The sequence below is a fragment of the Moschus berezovskii genome, chromosome X (assembly GCF_049115385.1).
Source record: "Moschus berezovskii isolate FMDL1 chromosome X, NW_MosBer_1.0, whole genome shotgun sequence".
NCBI lineage: Eukaryota > Metazoa > Chordata > Mammalia > Artiodactyla > Moschidae > Moschus > Moschus berezovskii.
The window spans coordinates 105388288-105410471 of record NC_142488.1 but is presented as its reverse complement, the minus strand read 5'-3'; the positions used below and the strand labels follow the sequence as shown (position 1 = coordinate 105410471).

The 22184-nt window shown below is 37.3% G+C and overlaps 1 protein-coding gene across 1 annotated transcript in view; it reads right to left on the bottom strand.

Moving 5' to 3' along the window:
- Nucleotides 1–672: 672 nt before the first annotated feature.
- HTR2C (5-hydroxytryptamine receptor 2C) overlaps nucleotides 673–22184 on the bottom strand; it is a 156870-nt gene continuing 135358 nt past the window's right edge. Inside the window, exon 4 of the mRNA XM_055393743.1 lies at nucleotides 673–1496. Within this exon, the coding sequence (XP_055249718.1) occupies nucleotides 673–1496 (824 nt within the window). The remainder of the gene's footprint in view (nucleotides 1497–22184) is intronic.

Sequence of the window (22184 nt, the reverse complement as noted above, 5' to 3'; positions counted from 1 at the left end):
CATCCTTCCACTTCTGTAGTTCCGGTTAACTAGCTGCTATATTAAAATGCCACTATGTTTGGGGACAGACATTGCAGTATCAACACAACATTCTGACAATGTCAAAATTTCCCCTGTGTGTGACAAGAAGTAAGTTCTGCCTTTGACTCACTAATAGCTGTGATAGAGTTTCAGAAGGTAGAACCTATTTTACTGTATTTATGTGTGTAGATGAGCAGAGCAAGAATTTAAAGTGCATATTTACTGTTAACCCGGAAAAAAGAGTCCACCGAATTTATTCAATTTTGGTGTGGTTGAAAACCTCTGTCATGTGTATCATTCTGGTCTCCTGCAAATGCCACCTGAGATGAACATCAATGTTTCCTTATATGCAAAAGAAAAAGAGAGAGAGAGGAGAGAGAGAAAGAAAAAGAGGGAGGGAAGGAGGGATGGAAGGGGGGAAATCAACATTTTTGCATCAATCAAAATAAGTTATTCTCAATCTATTATAAACAGTAAATATAGAACCCTAAATCTCACTATTGTAAGCATGATTGTAAAGTACAGGATTGCAAAGCTATATATAAAACACTTTTCAGACGGCAATATTTACATTAGTTATGACCGACAGAATTAAAGAACAATTTCCTACATTTGTAGTTTTACCATAGGAAAAGACTGTGCTGCTCTTTCTTACACACTACTAATCCTTTCACTAATCACATTGGAGGGATTAACCGGTAGCTCCAAATTCTCAACTTGCATCTCTATACCAGGCTCCTTGTCATCAGCTTTCTTATTTACTGGTTCATTGGTGTGCCGGTAAATGTTAACATTAAGCTCCCTCCCAGACAATGCAGTGGCAGCAACTCTCGGGATTTGTCTGATTGGAGGCTTTTTATCTGCCTTATAATTGCAGCGCAAATAGTTGGAGAAAGCCCTTCGGTAAACTTTGTTGAAAAGAGTGTACACCAGAGGATTAATTCCTGAACAAACATAGCCAATCCAAACAAACACATTCAGAAGCTTTTCCATGAGCTTTTGATTACAAGCCTTCCCACAAAGAACAGACAAAATATTAGTAATAAAAAAAGGGCACCACATGATCAGAAACACAAAGAAAACAATGCCAAGGACCTTTGAGGCTTTCCGTTCATTGTTGATGGCTTGCATGGTGCCCCTAGGCCGTCTTTCTTTCTTCTTCCTTCGGCGTGGGTGCAAATCTTGGTTCGGGTTTGCAGAGTTCTCTTCATTGGTGTTCCTCTTGCAACATTTCAGGAAATTCAGGTTTATTCCAGGCGGTTCCTCAGTGTGGCCGTGCAGTAACATCAGAGCTTGTCGGTGAAGGACGTGAATCGTCAGACAGTAGGTAATCACCATGATTGTCAGCGGTATGAAGAAAGCTACGAAGGACCCAATAAGAACGAAATTTGGGTCATTCAGCACGCAGGTGGAGTTGTTGACGAACACCTTGTCTTCATCCCTCAGTCCAATCACTGGGATAGGAACTGATACACCTACAGGAACAAAAAAAGAAGGTAGGACATTGTTACAGCATATGGAAGCATTGAACAGATTTGTACAATGGTATACATTCAATTGCATATCACTGGAGAAAATTTAGATCTGATATTTGTTGAAAGCTATTCACAGCATAAAGTGATAGTCACATGAAAGAGTAACAGTATGATATCAGAAAATGACAGCTTTTTTTCAAGTTAGGAATGCCTTCTCACCAATTTTCTGTAAAAGACTTGGAATTACCATTACTGAGATAATTATAAGTATGGTTGTATGTAACAGTGAATTGTGTCTTTTTGTTTTAGCTCCAATTCCTAGAAATGTCCCAGCTCATAGAAGGCATTCACTAAATATGTGTTGAATGCATAAATTTGTGTCTGTATTCGATGACATCAATAAATTCAATTGTTCATTTTTAACATTCCAAATGCAATAAAAATGATGTGTATACCACCTAGGAGTAATAGCATGTCAGCACTGACTAGGCTGAGTTTGAGATGAGTTTTTAGCTAAGGACATTCTTTCCTGAGGAAAGTGGTCAAGAAGAGGAACTTCTGTGTGTGAGTCCTTTGGAGACAGAGCCTGGGAGTTCTGGAGTTTTTTGGAGATGAAGAGGATAGTATACCCCCCAAATAGGAATTAGATCTGACCGCAATGCAGACATAGTCACTATGCAGAAACTGAAGGAATTGTCTTTTTAGTAAGCATTTTCCTGAGACTCTGGGAGAGATACAGTCCTCCCATTTACGTGTGGAGTTTTGAACTCATTTGTTTTTTAAGAATACTGAGAGGTGTTCACCTAGGTAAGCACTTGCACTAATAAAGAAGCTCACAGGCAGAAAATATCAATAAGAAGATGGGAGCAGAATCTTTTGCCGGAGCATAAGTAATGTACCCAGAAATTTTTGGAAATCATTATGGTAGATCTTGAAGAGGTTTATCATCAATAAGCAGGGATAACTTGCACAATTGAAATGCAAATTTTACTGTTCATTTATTTTTTCTTGTGTCCACAGGAACTTGAAGCCTGGGACAATTCATGTTGCACTTCTAGGATTCTATCAGAGATCATTATGGGGATTCCTGGTCTGGTGGCTATTTGTACTATGAACTGTGAGAGAGGATAGAAGCACACTCTCAAAGATCTTTGCTGGCTTTAGGGAAAACACAGGGAACCATGACAAATCTGAAAGTCCCTATAGATTGTCTTAACATGCTTTGTCAGGTATAGAGTGTTTGATGATCAAGAGGGGAAAATATTTTTCTTTGCTAAAAGCTTGCTGACGATGTTGATTGGTATTTAATTTCTGGGAAGACATGAGGAAGAGTATTTGAAAAGCTATCTTTAAGCTTTGTAATTCAGACCCTGAATTTCTTACATGCCTAGGTTTTTTTTTTTTTTTCTAGAGAAAGAGACCAAGTGATGGTATGAGAAGCATCAATAGATGTGACAAGATTTCTTGGGGTATTGGTTCAGTTCAGTTTGGTTCAGTCGCTCAGTCGTGTCCGACTCTCTGCGACCCCATGAATCACAGCACACCAGGACTCCCTGTCCATCACCAACTCCCGGAGTTCACTCAAACTCATGTCCATAGAGTTGGTGATGCCATCCAGCCATCTCATTCTCTGTCGTCCCTTTCTCCTCCTGCCCCCAACCTTTCCCAGCATCAGAGTCTTTTCCAGTGAGTCAACTCATCGCATGAGGTGGCCAAAGTGTTGCAGTTTTAGCTTTAGCATCAGTCCCTCCAATGAACATCCAGGATTGATCTCCTTCATACCTGCAATTCTGAACCTAGGCATGCCATTTAAGAAGGCAAGAATGGCTGTGAAAACTAGGAGACACTGCAAACAGAAAGTGTCCTCAGGTAATACAGTACAGGATCTGGTGAAGCAACCTTTGAACTCTAGATGGGAAGAGTGGCAAGTATCAGAAGGTAATTGTCACCAAATTTGATGAACCACATAGGTTACATTTCTTAAGAGTTATAAAATGATAGGTAAGAATGCTGCCATGTTGTATTCTTAGAATCTTTATTCCAAAAGCCATAAATATGAGGGAATATGTAGAAAGAGCATAGATCAAGTTTGCCTGAAAGAAGCCAGTATTGGCTTATCCTTCATGAAATATTTTAGTGAGGATAAGGTTGTAGGAAGTTTTCTGGAGTTAAGGAAGCTAATATGAGATTAAGAAAAGAGGGAAGAGTTTCTTAAAAACAAATCATTTACAACAGAAAAAATTAGAGAGCCTAATATTAGAGAATCTTAAAATACCAATCAAGAAATGTAAATATGTGGACGTTCTTAGAATTGTGATGCGAACAAACAAATTTTTAAAAATATTCATGACACAGGTGGAAACGTGTTATTTTGAACAATAACTAGCCTTTGATGATAGTAAATAATTATCGTTCATTAGTTTTTAAAAGTGATGTTGATATTGTGGTTATGTGGGGGAAGATTTATATTTTTAGATATGTATATACTGAAGTATTTATGGATAAAATATTATTATTCTGAGGTTTGTTTTGAAATAATATGGGAGGGGGAAGTGGACAGAAGTACAGGTGATGCAAGACAGTCCATAAATTGATAAATCTTGGAACTGGATAATGAGTACATTTTTCTTTATAATATAATTCTATCTAATTTTATAATCTTTTAAAGTCTTTATACTGAAAGTTTAATATTTTAAAAGTGGAAGCAATTAAAATAAAACAGAGGTTCTTTCTGAAACATAGAAAGAAATGTCTGTTAGACCTCAGATGATAAAAGTCTGTAAGATTTACTACCACTGCTAACTTCTAGAGCAAAAGTCTTGGGGTCCTGAGTGGAAACACTTACCATTTTGGTATAAATGTAGAGAAGAAGGTCATTTTCTGACAAAATGTTGGTAGAAAACTGTGTTATACCTTCTCAGGATCCTATAGCAAGACCAGAGGAGGAGTAAAGTGGAATGGCTCCCCTTCCAAACTGTTCCCCTTCCCTGCCATCCAACAATGTGGGAACCATACCCTGAGGCTAGAAACTTAATCTGGGGAGTTTGCATTCATTCTGAAAGAATTCTGACAAGGGTAGACATATCTACACTCAGGATACAAGTGCTGGAGTGGAGAGTCATTTCCCCAAGGAAATGCTGCACAATCTTTTAGGTGTTCCTAGATATCTGAAATTTCTAGGGAAGGCCTCACACACTGACCATAATATCAGTGGAAGTCAGCATTACTCAGAGCCCAGCTCTGAATTGGTATTAGCTTGTTTCTGTTAAAAGATTTATTCACTTTCCTAAGGGAATCTTGGGCCTAAAAGTAGGCCTTGTCTAGAGACAAGAAAGGGTAGCAGAGTGATTCCAGATAAGCTAATGATGTTATTGGGTGTATGAGGTCAATTTTATCCCTGGCATCTATTTGCATAATCTTTTGTACATTGAACAAAGAGTGATTCTAAAGCTGCGTTTTATTGAGTCTATCTTATGTGCCAGGCATTGAGCCATGTGTATTACTGACATTAAAGATATAAAATATATTATCTCAATTTCGTTAAAATTCCTATAATAGAGATATTATTTAGTGAAGTAGCTTAACCATTTTACCAAATCTATACTGTCATTCCTTTTGTTTTTGTTTTTATAGAAACTGTGAATGCAGTCAACAAAACAAGAAACTCGGTTTCTTTTGAAAGTATCTGGAAATTATATAAATAATATTAATAACAACTAAAGCAGCATTAATAACAGTATCTATTATATAGATTATCTTATTCAGTATTTTAAAAAATTAAAAATATATGTCAGCAGTTCTCAAAGTGTGGTTCAAGGACCCAGAGGGGCCTCTGAGATTCTTTTAGAGAGTTTGCTAGATTTCCCTTTTCCAACTATTCATCTTTAAAGCTGCATATTCTTTACAAACTTCATACCAAATAGCGTACCACAACAGGTTGAACACAGATACATCTATAAGAATCCAACTCTCTTTCCATAAAACTAAATATTGAAGAGATTTTTAAAACTGCTAAACAATGCCTGTCTTCTCTCTTAATTATTTTTGGAAAAATAGTTAATTTTTATTTAAAAATATGTTATGCTAACATTAAATGGATTCATTATTGTTATTTAAAATGATTCATAGATATTTTAAACATTTCTCAGCTTTAATTTCTAATATAGTAAATATCAATATATATAATCCACATAAACAAAAGCTCTTTGAGGTCTTCATTTGTTTTGAAAAGTATAAATAGGCCCTGACACCAAAGAGTTTGAGAACTGCTGTTCTATATTAGTGGATGAAGTTATTTAAACCCTGGAGAGTTAAATTCAGCCAATGTATAAAGTGTTTCTCAGTATTTTAAATTAATCAATTAGAAATTCAAGTGACATCAAGTAAACACAAACTATCAATAATAGCAACTAAATATTTTACATGCATTATCTCACTCCTTATCATAAAAACTATGAAAGGTATATACTATTTGGTGAAGTTAACTTCAGAAAACTAGCTTAGCAAGTATAATGGAGCAGTCTTTGATATTTTAAAATCTTTGACTTGACCAAGGAGAAAAAGTGAAAATGAAGTACCATAGATAATATCAGGAATAAATAATAACAATTGTAATAATAATTACTTTTTACTGAGTGCTTTTTATTTGTCACACACTGAATTAAATGTTTTACAATTATTATATACTTTCATATATTATTTAACCCAGACAAAAAACATAAAAAGAAGGAATTATTAACTAGAATCACTTAATCTTTCTGAAATTAACTTTGAAAAATGTATATCATCTCTAGAATTTTAGAAACAACAAAAATAAGTTATAATTCATGTTCTGCTGAAAATGTCAGGTACTACTTCAACCAATAAACAAATATTTTGCATGCATTGTCTCATTTGCATCTCAAAAAAATCTGTAAAATTGATTATTATTCATTAAGGTTACTAAGGGAGAAAAAAATACTTTCAATAAACACACGGGGTCTTAGCATTTTAAGAACATTGAATTCAATAACAGTTATAGTTCAAGTTTTTATTGAAAATATGTGTTATTATGACTACTAGTTATCATTTATTGAGTACTTACTGATTTTGGTACTTTAGCTGCAGTACATATTTTACATGCATTATCTTATTCTAGTGTCATAAAAGATGTAAAATAACTTGGTGTAGTTATTTTACATCAGATAAGGCAAGTAAATTTAGAGAATGTATAATGATGTTTGCATTATTTCTTAAAGCCTTGAATTCAAGCAACACAGATCAATTCTCTTCAAGCAATCAGATAATAATAACATATGCCCATGATTCTTAGATTTTAAAATCCATTTCTTTGTTTTTCTGAAAGAAATCCATTTCTTTCAGATTTTAACATCTTCAGAAGTGCTATATATCTTACAACTGATAGTATCTTACAATTAGTGTTGGCCAGACAGCAATCATTACATAGTCATCATTGTCTGTGCATATGTGAGCCTGGTCTGAAAACCTTCTTTTGACATTTTTTGGTAAGATCAACATTACCAGCAGCAAAATTTACAAAACGAGTATCAGGAGCATGGTGATAGTTCACTGTGAACAAAAAATTATGTCATAATACACACAAAGAGGGAATGTTCTGAAGACAGTATCCTCAACAGCATCAAATGCCACAGAAGAATCTAGAATTTGAAACATTTCCTCTGTCTTTGAAAATAAGGAGATCACTGGTGATTATAGAACAGTTATAGTCAAATAGTGAAGACAGGAAACAGATTGCCAAGAGATGAATAGCAAATAATAATAAGATAAAAGAGAGAAAGATTATAAAATACATTTCCTCTAACAGACTGGCCATCATCAAAATGAAAACATAGATTATGGGAATTTGTTACTAAACTGCAGAGCTATCTCCTAGGTATCTATCTTCATGATTTTTCATGGAAAGGAATTTTCTCAAGGAGGATCATACAATGTCAAGCTGCCAGGAGTGGTCCCTTGCCTCTTGGAGTAATAAATGAGTCCCTTGAACATGGGAATTGACAATAGAATATGAAGAAACTATTTTCAAAGAAGAACACAGAAGACAAAACAAACACAAGCAGTGCTGCCTCAGCTATCAGATAATAAAGTGTAACTGAGAGTTGGAGCAATACTTCGTATGCTTTGGCAGATAGATGGTGTTGATGCAGTGGGAATTTTAAGGAATTCAGAATCAGGTTGAGAGTCAACTTTGAATTCAAGGAGTTGTTAGCTTTGGGAAGAATAGGAACCTAGGCATGCATGAATGAAGGATATTGAGTAAGGAAAAGACCTTAAATGACTTTAAGGGAAGTTGAACTAAAAGAAGATTCTAAAAGAAAACAATTCATGAGATGACAAGAAGAATATCCAGGATTTATAAGTTAAACTTGGGCGAGAGTTTATGGAGAACTGAACGTTAAAAAGAAGTAGCAATCAGCAAGTCGAGTCATCTGTCTCTGTGACAGTGGACTAAGATTTAATAGTAGTCCCAACTTCTCCCAGTAAGATGACTTTTAAACAATCTGAAATTTCCTGATCAGCACTAGTGAGGTACTTGCATAATAAGACTCTTCCCATTACCTTCCACTACAAAAGAAGATGACCTGACCTGAAAGAATTCTTTTCTTTTGCTAATAACTTCCTTGTCCCACTCTTCTGCCTATAAAAACCTTCCATTTTGTCCAGTTCCTTGGAGTGCCTGTCTGTTCACCAGATGGGATGCTACCCAATTCATGAATTGCTGAATAAAGCCAATTAGATCTTCAATTTTACTCAGTTGAATGTTGAGGGAGGTCCTAGGGAAATCCAACTATAATATGGCTGAAGGCATGTTGTTGTTCAGTCATGTCTGACTCTTGGCAACCCCATGGACTACAGCACACCAGGCTCACCTGTCCTTCACCATCTCCCAGAGCTTGCTCAAACTCATGTCACTGAGTCGGTGATGCCATCCAACCATCTCATCCTCTGTTGCCCCCTTCTCCTTCTGCCCTCAATCTTTCCCAACATCAGCGTCTTTTCCAATGAGTTGGCTCTTCACATCAGGTGGCCAAAGTATTGGAGCTTCAGCTTCAACATCAGTCCTTCCAGTGAATATTCAGGGTTGATTTCCTTTAGGATTGGCTGGTTTGATCTCTTTGCTATCCAGGGGACTCTCAACAGTCTTCTCCAGTACTACAATTCAAAAGCATCAATTCTTTGGCACTCAGCCTTCTTTATGGTCCAACTCTCACATCCGTACATGACTACCAGAAAGACCAGCACATGACTATTCGGAAAAAATTTCGTGAATCATTGAATTTTCAAATTTACTCAATTGAATTTTGTTTTTTAACAATGGGGGAGGTCCTAGGGAGGTCCAACTATAATACAGCTGAAGGTATGAAGAAGTAAAATTTGAAGCAACATTCAAATATGGAAACATTACTACAGAATATGCTACCCCAAAATATGCCTCTTTGGCATAAAGATTATTTTGAGTTGATTATTTTGAAACATGGCAGAAGCAAGAAATCTCTGAAAACTACTGAAGAGAAATTTGTATTTACAAAGGAAATCTCCATTTGTAAACATCAACTTCTCTGTACTGGGAAAAGAGAGTGAAAGTGAAAGTCGCTCAGTCGTGTCTGACTCTTTGTGACTCCATGGACTGTATAGTCCACGGATTTCTCTAGGCCAGAATACTTGAGTGGGTAGCCTTTCCCTTCTCCAGGGTATCTTCCCAACCCAGGGACTGAACCTAGGTCTCCCGCATTGCAGGCAGATTCTTTACCAGCTGATTCACAAGGGAAGCCCAGGAATGTTGGAGTGGGTAGCCTATCCCTTCTCCAGTGGATCTTCCCAACCCAGAATCAAACCTGGGTCTCTTGCATTGTAGGCAGATTCTTTACTGGAAAGAGAAAAATGACTAAATCCCAGGAGAATCTTATTCATGGAGAGGGAGTCCACTTAAATCTGCATGGCAAACCTAACCCTTTTTTACCTAGCTTTCCCTGGTAATCTGCCATAACTGGCCTTTCCCCACCTCACATCTTCACTTGTCTTTAGCTGAAGATGGTATTTAAGTAGTGCTTTGCACCATCTGGGGGAGTTATTTAGTTTTTTAGGATATGTCTCATGTATATGTATGCACATGTATAGATAACACACACATGTTAATAAACTTGTTTGTTTTCTCTTGTTAAACTGTGCTTTATTATAAGAGTCTAAGCCAAGAACTCAGAATGTTAGAGGGAAAATTATTTTTTCTCTCCTACATTACTCACAAGCAAATGAAGACTGAGGAAATGAAGATTATGTTTAAGATACAATAATATGCTTACACATTGAAGGTGAAAGCCAATAGAGTGGAAGACCTTAAAGATACAGAAAAGAAAGGTGAAGATGTTGGGTAAAGATCTCAGAGGAGACAAAATCAGAAATAGTTGGAAAAATTACACTAGGAATAAAGAAAGGTTATTCTTTTCTGTTAGAAGAAATAATATGACTGGTGGTGGTGGTTAGTCACTCAGTCGTGTCTGACTCGTTGTGACCCCATGGACTATAGCCAATAGGATTCTCTAGCCAAGAATACTGGAGTGGGTTGCCATTCCCTTCTACAGGGGACCTTCTCTACCCTGGGATCAAACCCATGTCTCCAGCATTGCAGGCAGATTCTTTACCATCTGAGACACTGGGGAAACCCTAATAGCATGACTGGGTGGCAGAAATTATCAGGCCCTATACAGAAATATAGAAGAGAAATGAGAAGAAAGTGTTAGGTGGCAAAAGAACAGAGTTGTGCAGATGACGCACAAACTGGAGAACAATTATACCAAATAAGTTCTAGCACCTTTGAAAAAGTTCTAGGGCCCACAACAGATTTCCCATCCTGGGTATCCAGCAAAAAGACTGAGAATCCCCAGGAAATTTAACTTTGAAGGCCAGAGGGATTTGATTACAGAACTTCCATAAGACTAGGGAAACAGACTCTTGGGGGGTACACACAAAAAAAACAAACAACCTTGTTTGTGTGTACCAGGACCCAGGAGAAAGGAGTAGTGATACCACAAGAGACTAAGCCAGACTTGCCTGTGAGTGGTCTGGAGCATGCTGGCATGAGTCCTTTTGAAGGAGGTCACCATAACCACCATTACTCCTACCACCTCAGATATATAGATGACACCACTCTTATGGCAGAAAGTGAAGAGGAACTAAAGAACTTCTTGATAAGGATGAAAGAGGAGAGTGAAAAAACTAGCTTAAAACCATATATTCAAAAAATTAAGATTGTGGAATCTAGTCCCGTCACTTCATGGCAATTAGATGGGGAAACAATGGAAACAGTGACCAACTTTATTTTCTTGGGCTCAAAAATCACTGCAGATGGTGACTGCAGCCATGAAATTAAAAGATGCTTGCTCCTTGAAGGAAAAGCTATGACAAACCTAGACAACATATTAAAAAACAGAGACATTACTTTGCTGACAAAGGTTTGCATAGTCAAAGCTATGGTATTTCCAGTATTCATGTATGGATGTGAGAGTTGGACAATAAAGAAGGCTGAGTGCCAAAGAATTAATGCTTTTGAACTGTGGTGTTGGAGAAGACTCTTGAGATAAAACCAGTCAAGACTAAATTCATTGGAATATTCATTGGAAGGACTGATGCTGAAGCTGAAGCTCCAATACTTTGGCTATCTGATGTGAAGAGCTGACTCATAAAATATCTTGATGCTTGGAAAGATTGAAGGCAGCAGGAGAAGGGCACGACAGAGGATGAGATGGTTGGATGGCATCACTGACTCAATGGACATGAGTTTGAGCAGGCTCCAGGAGATGGTGACGGATGGGCAGGGGCCTGGTGTGCTGCAGTCCACGGGGTTGCAAAGAATTGGACATGACTGAGTGACTGAACAACAACAGTTGATGATAGTGATATAGATACTGCAAATTGCTAGTTTGGTTTGTAATTGAAATAAGGCCAAGATTGTGAAGTAGAAAGACCCTGAGTTCATCTTCTCCCATAGTCACACCAAAATTACAACTATTTATAGAACAACCATCAGTGAGAACAACCTGAAGACCAGTAGTAAAGATCTTTTACAACTAAAGACATAAAGAAGGAACCAGAATGAGACAGGTAAGAGAAGCAGGGTGTAGACACAATATAGTCAATACCCATACCCCTGGTTAGGTTACCCACAAATGAGAGGATAATTACAATTACAGAGGTTCTCTCCAAGGAGTGAGGGGTCCAAGCCCCACATTGAGCTCCCAGTCCAGCTCTTGAACCAGGAAGACAAGCCCCCAGAATGATTAGCTTTGAAGACCAGTGGGACTTGCTTTGAGGAAAGTTGAGAGTTATAGGAAAAAGAGACTCCATTCTTAGAGGTTGCACACAAAATCTCACAAACTCTGAGACTCAGGACAGAAGTAGCAATTTGAAAAGAGCCTGAGTCATAACCACTTGCTATCTTACAGAGCCTCCTTAAGAGGCAGGGGAAAACTGAGAAACATCCTGGGGGCATACATGCTGGCAGCAGTCATTTTAGGGAGTTTATTGCATCAGGAGGACACTGGTGCTGGCAAGTGCTATTTTGGAATATTTCCTCTAGTTTATTAGCACCAGAGGGCATAGGATCCAGCCCTTCCCACCAACAGGCCAGCATTAGCCCCAGGACCCCCTGGGCTATGCAGCCAAACATAACAGGATACAACCCTGCCCACAAGTAGCCAGCACTCTTCACACTAGGCTGGATCCAGCCATCAACCAGACTGGCTTATAGTAGTTAGTATGACATAAGAGAAAGGCCCATGCAACCCACATAGAGGGCCCCACTAGAGCATGTAGCTCTGGGACCAGAGGGGAGTACACTGCTGAAAGGAAAAGGATATCTCTTACACAAGGCTACTTCTTTAAGGTTGGGAAATGTAACCAACCTACAAGATATATAGAAGTAAAACAGCGAATTAGGCAAAATGAGGCAGCGGAGAAATATGTTCCCAAAGGAGAAACAAGACAAAGCCTCAGAAGAAATAAATGGAGATAAGCGTTCTGCCTGGCAAAGAGTTCAAGGTGATGATCATGAAGGCCTCAAATAACTCAGGAGAAGAACGGATAAACACAGTGTTAAGTTAGAAGTTTTAAACAAATATTTTAAAAATATAAATAAGAACAAAGAAAAACTGAAGAATGCATAACTGAAATAAAAATAAACTGGAAGGAATCAACAATAGATTAGATAATATAAAGGAACAGATCAGAAAATAAGAAAACAGAGCAGTGGAAATCACTGAAACTGAATAGAGAAAAAAAAATTTTTTTTAAAATCAGGACAGCTTAAGAGACCTCTAAGACAATATCAAGCCTATTAACACTTGAATTTAGGGATCCCAGAAGGAGAAGAGTGGAAGGTACACAGAATATATTTGAAGTCATACTAGCTGAAAAATTCTCTAACCTAGGAAAGGAAACAGAGATCCAGGTTGAGGAATCACAAAAGGGCCCACAGGATAAACCCAAAGAGAAACATGTCAAGACACATTGTAATTAGAATGGCAAAAGTTAAAAAAGAAATCTTTAGAGCACTACAGGAAAAGCCACAAGTTATTTACAAGGAAACTCCTATAACAATATCAGCTGACTTTTCAGCAGAAACTCTGCAGGTCAGAAAGAGTGGCATGATATACTTAAAGTGTTGAAAGGAAAAAAACCTACAACCAAGAATATTCCACCTGACAAGGCTGTCATTCCGAATTGAGAAATCAAGAATTTTACAGACAACCAAAAGCTAAAAGAATTCAGCACCATGAAAGTAGCTTCAGAAGAAATATTAAAGATACAACTCTAATTGGAAAAGAAAGGCTACAATTCCACAATTAGAAATTTGAAAATTACAAAAGGAAAAATTTCATTGGTAAAGACAAATATATAGTAAACTTAGTAGATAAATCACTTATGAAATTAGTAGGAAGCTTAAAGACAAAAGTATTAAAATCATCTATATACAGAATATGGAGAAGGCAATGGGAAGTCACTCCAGTACTCTTGCCTAGAAAATCCCATGGATGGAGGAGCCTGGTAGGCTGCAGTCCATGGGGTTGCTAAGGGTCAGACATGACTGAGTGACTTCACTTTCACTTTTCACTTTCACATATTGGAGAAGGAAATGGCAACCCACTCCTGTGTTCTTGCCTGGAGAATCCCAGGGACAGGGGAGCCTGGTGGGCTGCAATCTATGGGGTTGCACAGAGTCAGACACGACTGAAGTGACTTAGCAGCAGCAGCAGCATATACAGAATAAGTTGGTAAGGGATACACAAAATGAAAAAGCTATAAAATATGATGGCCAAAACATGAAACATAAGAGGGGAATAAAAATTCAGTTTTGTTAAAATGCATTTAAACTTAGGTGATAACAACTTTAAAATAATCATATATGTATACATATAAAGTTCATGGTAAATGAATAAAAATGAATAAATGAATGGTAATAAAAAAGAACTGCAAAACAGTCACTAGATAATTTTTTTAAATGGCAATAAGTACATTTGTTGTTGTTTAGAGACTAACTCATATCCAAGTCTTTTGAGACCCCATGACCTGTAGCCTGCCAGGCTCTTCTGTCCATGGGATTTCCCAGGCAAGACTACTAGACTGGGTTGCCATTTCCTTCTCCAGGGAATCTTCCCAATCTAGGGATCAAACCTGTGGTTCCTGCATTGGCAGGCAAATTATTTACCACTGAGCTACCAGGGAAGCCCAATTAGTACATATCTATCCATAATTAAATGTAAATGAATTAAATGTCTCAATCAAAAGATAAAGGGTGGCTAAACAGATACAGAAAAAAAGACTTATTTCTATGTTGCCAACAAGAGACTTATTTTAGATCTAAAGACACACAGAGACTGTAACTGAGGGGATAGACAAAGTTATTCTATGCAAATAGAAATGAAAAGAAAGCTTGCATACAAATACTTATGTTAGGTAGCTAGAATAGGAAAAAGGAGTCCAAAATGGCAGTGGCTAAAAGACACACAAAGAAAGGGGAAAAGCCCACAAAAGGGGAACAAAGGAAAGATCCACGGACAAGAGTGAGAACCTCAGGTGAAACAAACATGTCCCCTCCCTGGCTGGCCCTAATTTGCATAGGGTAGGCACAGGGGGACGAAACAAAATGTATAGAAAGGGGCAGCCAAGTCAGGTTGGGGCCTCTTCTTTGGAGTCAGCCCACCCTCACACCTCAAGGGTGTACTATCCTTTGTTTACCAAATAAAATTATGAGAGGTAACCGAACTGTAACACTGGTCTGTCATTTCAAATCTTTCTTGCAGCAAGACAGAAGTGAGAAAATTACACACTCTCCTGACACTTATACCAAGAAAATAGACTTTAAAATAAAGACTGTTTCAAGAGACAAAGAAGGACATTACATAAGGATTAAGAGATCAATCCAAAAGAAGATGTAATAGCTGTAAATATATATGCACCCAACATAGGAGTCAAATCCTGAAAGATGATGCTGTGAATGTGCTGCACTCAATATGCCAGCAAATTTGGAAAACTCAGCAATGGCCACAGGACTGGAAAAGGTCAGTCTTCATTCCAATCCCAAACAAAGGCAATGCCAAAGAATGCTCAAACTACCGCACAATTGCACACATCTCACACGCTAGTAAAGTCATGCTCAAAATTCTCCAAGCCAGGCTTCAGCAATATGTGAACCGTGAACTTCCAGATGTTCAAGCAGGTTTTAGAAAAGGCAGAGGCACCAGAGATCAAATTGCCAACATCCGCTGGATCATGGAGAAAGCAACAGAGTTCCAGAAAAACATCTATTTCTGCTTCATTGACTATGCCAAAGCCTTTGTCTGTGTGGATCACAATAAACTGTGGAACATTCTGAAAGAGATGGGAATCCCAGACCACCTGACCTGACTCTTGAGAAACCTGTATGCAGGTCAGGAAGCAACAGTTAGAACTGGACATGGAATGACAGACTGGTTCCAAATAGGAAAAGGAGTACGTCAAGGTTGTATATTGTCACCTGCTTATTTAACTTATATGCAGAGTACATCATGAGGAACGCTGGGCTGGAGGAAGCACAAGCTGGAATCAAGATTGCCAGGAGAAATATCAATAACCTCAGATATGCAGATGACACCACCCTTATGGCAGAAAGTGAAGAGGAACTCAAAAGCCTCTTGATGAACGTGAAAGAGGAGAGTGAAAATGTTGGCTTGAAGCTCAACATTCAGAAAACAAAGATCATGGCATCTGGTCCCATCACTTCATGGGCAATAGATGGGAAAACAGTGGAAACAGTGTCAGACTTTATTTTTTTGGGCTCCAAAATCACTGCAGATGGTGACTGCAGCCATGAAATTAGAAGACGCTTACTCCTTGGGAGGAAAGTTATGACCAACCTAGATAGCATATTAAAAAGAAGAGACATTACTTTGCCAACCAAGATCCGTCTAGTCAAGGCTATGGTTTTTCCCGTGGTCATGTATGGATGTGAGAGTTGGACTATGAAGAAAGCTGATCGCTGAAGAATTGATGCTTTTGAACTGTGGTGCTGGAGAAGACTCTTGAGAGTCCCTTGGACTGCAAGGAGATCCAACCAGTCCCTTCTAAAGGAGATCAATCCTGGGTGTTCATTGGAAGGACTGATGCTAAGGCTGAAACTGCAATACTTTGGCCACCTCATGCGACGAGTTGACTCACTGGAAGACTGTGATGCTGGGAGGGATTGGGGGCAGGAAGAGAAGGGAATGGCAGAAAATGAGATGCCTCGATGGCATCACTGACTCGATGGACATGAGTTTGAGTGAACTCCGGGAGTTGGTGATGGACAGGGAGACCTGGCGTGCTGTGATTCATGGGGTCGCAAAGAGTTGGACATGACTGAGCGACTGAACTGAACTGAACTGAGATACATAAAGTAAACATTAACAAACATAAAGAAGAAATTGACAGGAACAAAATAACAATAGGGGATTTTAATACTTCACTTACATCAATTGACAGATCTTCCAGACCAAAAATCATTAAAAAAATAAAATAAAAAAAAACCCCACTGACCTTAAACAATACATTATACTGGATAGACCCAATAAATATATATAGAACATTGCATTCAAAGCACCAAAACACATATTCAAGTGTACATGGAATGTTCTCCAGGGTAGATCCCATGATAGGCTACAGCAAACTGAAAAAGCTTTAAATCATAACTACATCACATCACAACACTAGGAGATTAGAAAACTGTAAGATAAAAACTGAAAAAATCAGAAATACATGGAGCCTAAACAACACGCTGTTAAAAGAAAAATGGCTCTGTGAAGAAATCAAAAAGATAAAAAAAATCTAGAGGCAAATGAAAATGCAATGATCCAAAATCTATGTGATGAAACAAATCAGTTCAAGAAAGAAAATCTATGATACAAGCCTGCCTCAGAAAATCAGAAAATCTCAAATACACAACCAAATCTTACTCCTGAAGTAACTAGAAATAGAACAAAACCCAAAGTCAGAAGGAAAGAAATCATAAAGATCAGAGCAGAAATAAATAAAATAGAAACTAGAAAAACAATAGAAAAGAAGAATGAAACTAAGAGCTGGTTTTTCAGAAAGATAACAAAAATTGATGAACCTTTAGCCAGACTTATCAAGAAAGAAAATGAAAGAGGGTTCAAATCTATAAAATCAGAAATGAAAAATGAGACATCACAGAAATAAAAAGGATCAAAAAAGATTACCATACGTATATACCAATAAAATAGACAACTTAGAAGAAATAGACATATTCCTAGAAATGCTAAAAACTTCCAAGACTGAATCAGGAAGAAATATAAAATAGGAACAGATAAATTTTAAATAATGAAATTGAATCAGTAATAAAACAAAATTTCTAAAACAGATGGTGACAAAGTGGGATTCTACCAAACATTTAGAAAAGAGTTAACATCTATCCTTCTCAAAATATTACAAAAAATTAAAGAGCAAGGAATGTTTCCAAGTTCATTTTAAAAGATATGCATCATCCTGCTGCCAAAAACAGAAAAGATATCACACACAAAAAAGGAATTTACAGCCAATAGCACTGATGAACACAGATACAAAAATTCTTAACAAAATATTAACAAGCTGAATTCAACAATGCATTAAAAAATAACACACCATGATCAGGATTTCCCAGGTGGCATTAGTGGTAAAGGACCTGCCTGCCAATGCAAGAAACATAAGGGATGCAGGTTCAATTCCTGGGTCAGGAAGATCCCCTGGAGGAGGGCACAGCAACCCACTCCAGTATTCTTGCCTGTAGAATCCCATGGACAGAGGAGCCTGGCAGATTATGGTCCATAGGGTCACAGAGAGTTGGACAGGACTGAAGCGACTTAACATGCACACACACCATGATCAAATGAGATTTATTCCGGGGATGCATGGATGGTTCCATATTCAATCATGTCACACATCACATTAACAAATTGAAGAATAAAAATTATATTTTTGATCCTCTCAATAGATGCAGAAAGAGCTTCTGATAACATTCAACATCCATTTATAAAAACTATCTAGAAAGTGAGTATAGAGGGAATGTAAGTCAACATAATAAAGGCCATATATGGCAAACCCACAGCTAACATCATGCTCAGTGATCAAAAGCTGAAAGCATTTCCTCTAAGATCAGAAACAAAGACAATGGTGCCCACTCTCACAACTTTTATTCAGTATAGTATCGGAATTACTAGCAACAGCAATCAGATAAGAAAAAGAAATAAAAGGAATCCAAATTGGAAAGGAAGAAATAAAACTGTCATTGTTAGATGAAATGATACCATATGTGGAAAATCCTAAAGATAACACTAAAAACTACTAGAACTCACCAATAAATTTGGTAAACTTGTGGGATATAAAATGAATATACAGAAATCTATTGCATTTCTATACACCAATAACAGCCTAACAGAAAGAGAAAGTAAGGAAACAATCCCACTTATAATAGCATCACAAAGAATAAAATACTTAGCAATAAGTCTAACTAAGGAGGTAAAAGACCTGTATTTGGAAAGCTATAAGACACTGATGAAAGAAATTATAGATGATACAAACATATGGAAAGATATACTGTGTTTATGAATTGGAAGAATTAATATTATTAAAATGACCATACTACTCGAGTCAATCTACAGATTTGGTATAATCCGTATCAAATACCAAATGGCATTTTCCACAGAACTAGAACAAATAAATTTAAAATTTGTATGGAAACACAAAAGACCCAGAATAGCCAAAACCATCTTGAGAAAGAAGAACAAAGCCAATGGTATCATGCTCCCTGATTTCTAACTACATTACTATTTACAATAATGAAAGCAGTATGGTAGTGGCTCAGAAAACAGAGACTTAAATCAATGGGAGAGAATAGAGAGCCTAGAAATAAATCCACAGTTATATGGTCAATTCATCTATGATAGAGGAAGCAAGAATATACAATGGAGAAAAGACATCTTCTTCAATAAATTGTGTTGGTAAAACCGGACAGCTACATGTGAAAGAATGAAACTGAACTACTTTCACACACCATGTAGAAAAATAAACTCAAAATAGATTTAAAACTTAAATGTAAGACCTGAAACCACAAAACTCCAGGAAGAAAATGTAGACAGTGTGCTTATTAACATTGGTCTTAGCAATATTTTTTGAATAAGTCTCCTCAGGCAAGAAAAACAAATGGAACTACATCAAATTAAAAGCTTTTGCAGAACAAAAGAAACTATCAACAAAATGAAAAGGCTGCCTACTTAATGGGAGAAGATAAATGATGCAACTAATAAGGGATTATCTCCAAAATACACAAAGAACTCACACAAATCAAAAACAAACAACCAATTTAAAAAAATTGGCGAGGACCTAAGCAGAAATTTCTCCAAAGAAGATATGCAGATGGCTATGTGGCACATGAAAAGATCCTCAACATCACCAGTCATCAGGGAAGTACAAATCAAAACCACAATGAAATATCACTTTACACCTGTTAGAATGGCTATTATCAAAATGACAACAAATAATCACTGTAGGTGAGAATGTGGAGAAAAGGGAACAATTGTACACTCTTGGTGGGAATGTAAATTGGTGCAGCCACTATGAAAAACAGTATGGAGATTCCTTAAAAAAATAAAAATAGAACTACTGTAAAATTCAGCAATTTTACTCCTTGGTATTTATTTAAAGAAAGCTAAAAACACTAACTTGAAAAGATTTATGCATCTCATGTTCATGGCAGTGTTGCATATGATAGCCAAGATAATGGAAGCAACCAAAGTGCTCATCAATATATGAATGGATAAGGAAGATGTGGTATATGTATATACACAGAGAATGGGCCATTACTCAGCCATAAATTAAAAAAATGAAATCTTGCCATTTGCAACAACATGGATGGACCTAGGGGGTATTATGTTAAGTGAAAAAAGTCATACACAGTCAAACACCATATAATTTCACTTATATGTGGATAAAAAACAAAGTGAACAAATGTAACAAAACTGAAACAGAGTCACAGACACGAGACTGAACAGGTGTTTTCCAGAGAGGAGGGGTGTAGGGAAGGGGAGTACTGGTGAGGACGATTAGGTACAGAGTTCTAGTTAAAAAATAAATGAGTTATGGGTATAAAAATGTAGAGTACAGTGTATATAGTCAATAATTAGGTAATGTCTTTTTATGATGACATACTGTAACTAGACTTCTCATGATGATGTATTTGAAATGTATAGAAATATTGAAACACCATGTTGTGTACCAGGAACTAACATAGTGTTGTAGGTCAATTACATTTCAAAAACAAACTCATAGAAAAAGAGATCAGATTTGTGGTTACCATATGTGGGAGTTGGAAGGAGGGGGAATTGAATCAAGGTAGTCTCAAAAGTTACAAACTTCCAGCTGTAAGTCTAATAATAGTGGAATAGTTTATAGAAGACTAGCTCTCCTACTGACCACAGTCATAAATCTGAACAAAATTAAAAAACCCAACATTTGAAGATACTTACAGTGCAGAAAAAGCAGGTAGAAACTACAGGGCACTGTGCAATCAGAAAAAGGACAAGCTGCAGGGAGGAGGTGGCTTCCCTGGTGGCTCAGAGGTTAAAGCATCTGCCTCCAGTGAGGGAGACCTGGGTTCGATCCCTGGGTTGGGAAGATCCCCTGGAGAAGGAAATGGCAACCCACTCCAGTATTCTTGCCTGGAGAATCCCATGGATGGAGGAGCCTGGTAGGCTACAGTCGACAGGGTCACAAAGAGTCGGACACGACTGAGCGACTTCACTTCACAGGGAGGAGGGGTCTTAAAATTTCTGTTCCTTCACATTCTTTTTTGGCACCTGAGTCCTTTAATGGTGACTCTCCAAGGAACTCATGGAGCAAGCAACATTTGAGAGGTTGAAAATATTTAACAGAAATCTCAATAGTTTTCTATTGGAGAAAAAATAGAGTTGGGAGTTTGCATCACACCAACTTATAGTTTTCATCTATACTCAGATGGAGCATGCCTTAGGAAAAAAGCCAAATTCTTATGATTGAAGGATTTACTGTAGGAATAAAAGCAAACCTGGAACCCACAATAAGAAAGTAAAAAATGAAGCCTCCATAAGAATATGTTTATAAAATTACTAAATATACAAACAGACAAATGTGACCCACAGTCAAAAATAAAATAAGTTAATAGAAATAGATCCACACATGACTAAGATATGGAAACTAACAAAGTCTTTAACTATGATAAATAAATAATATTAAATACTCTACTAAAAAATAGACACATGATTATAGACGTGGGAATTTCAGGATAGATGTGGAAACTGAAAAAAATAGGATTTCTATAAAACTGAAAATATTCATTATTTAGAATAATAATAAAACAAATCATTGTATGGCATCAATAGAGGACTTCCTTGGGTGGCTCATCTATTTGCCATGAAGTGATGGGACCAGATGCCATGATCTTAGTTTTCTGAATGCTGAGTTTGAAGCCAACTTTTTCACTCTCCTTTTTCACTTTCATCAAGAGGCTCTTTAGGTCTTCTTCGCTTTCTGCCATAAGGGTGCTGTCATCTGCATATCTGAGGTTATTGATATTTCTCCCGGCAATCTTGATTCCAGCTTGTGCTTCTTCCAGCCCAGCGTTCCTCATGATGTACTCTGCATACAAGTTAATTAAGCAAGGTGACAATATACAGCCTTGACGTACTCCTTTTCCTATTTGGAACCAGTCTGTTGTTCCATGTCCAGTTCTGACTGGTGCTTCCTGACCTGCATACAGATTTCTCAAGAGGCAGGTCAGGTGGTATGGTATGCCCATCTCTTTAAGAATTTTCCACGTTTGGTTGTGATCCACACAGTCAAAGGCTTTGGCATAGTCAATAAAGCAGAAGTAGATGTTTTTCTGGAACTCTCTTGCTTTACCGATGATCCAGTGGATGTTGGCAATTTGACCTCTGGTTCCTCTGTCTTTTCTAAATCCAGCTTGAACATCTGGAAATTCACAGTTCACATACTGTTGAAGCCTGGCTTGGAGAATTTTGAGATTTACTTTATTAATGTGTGAGATGAGTGTAATTGTGTGGTAGTTTGAGCATTCTTTGGCATTGCTTTTCCTTGGGATTGGAATGAAAACTGACTTTTTCCAGTCCTGTG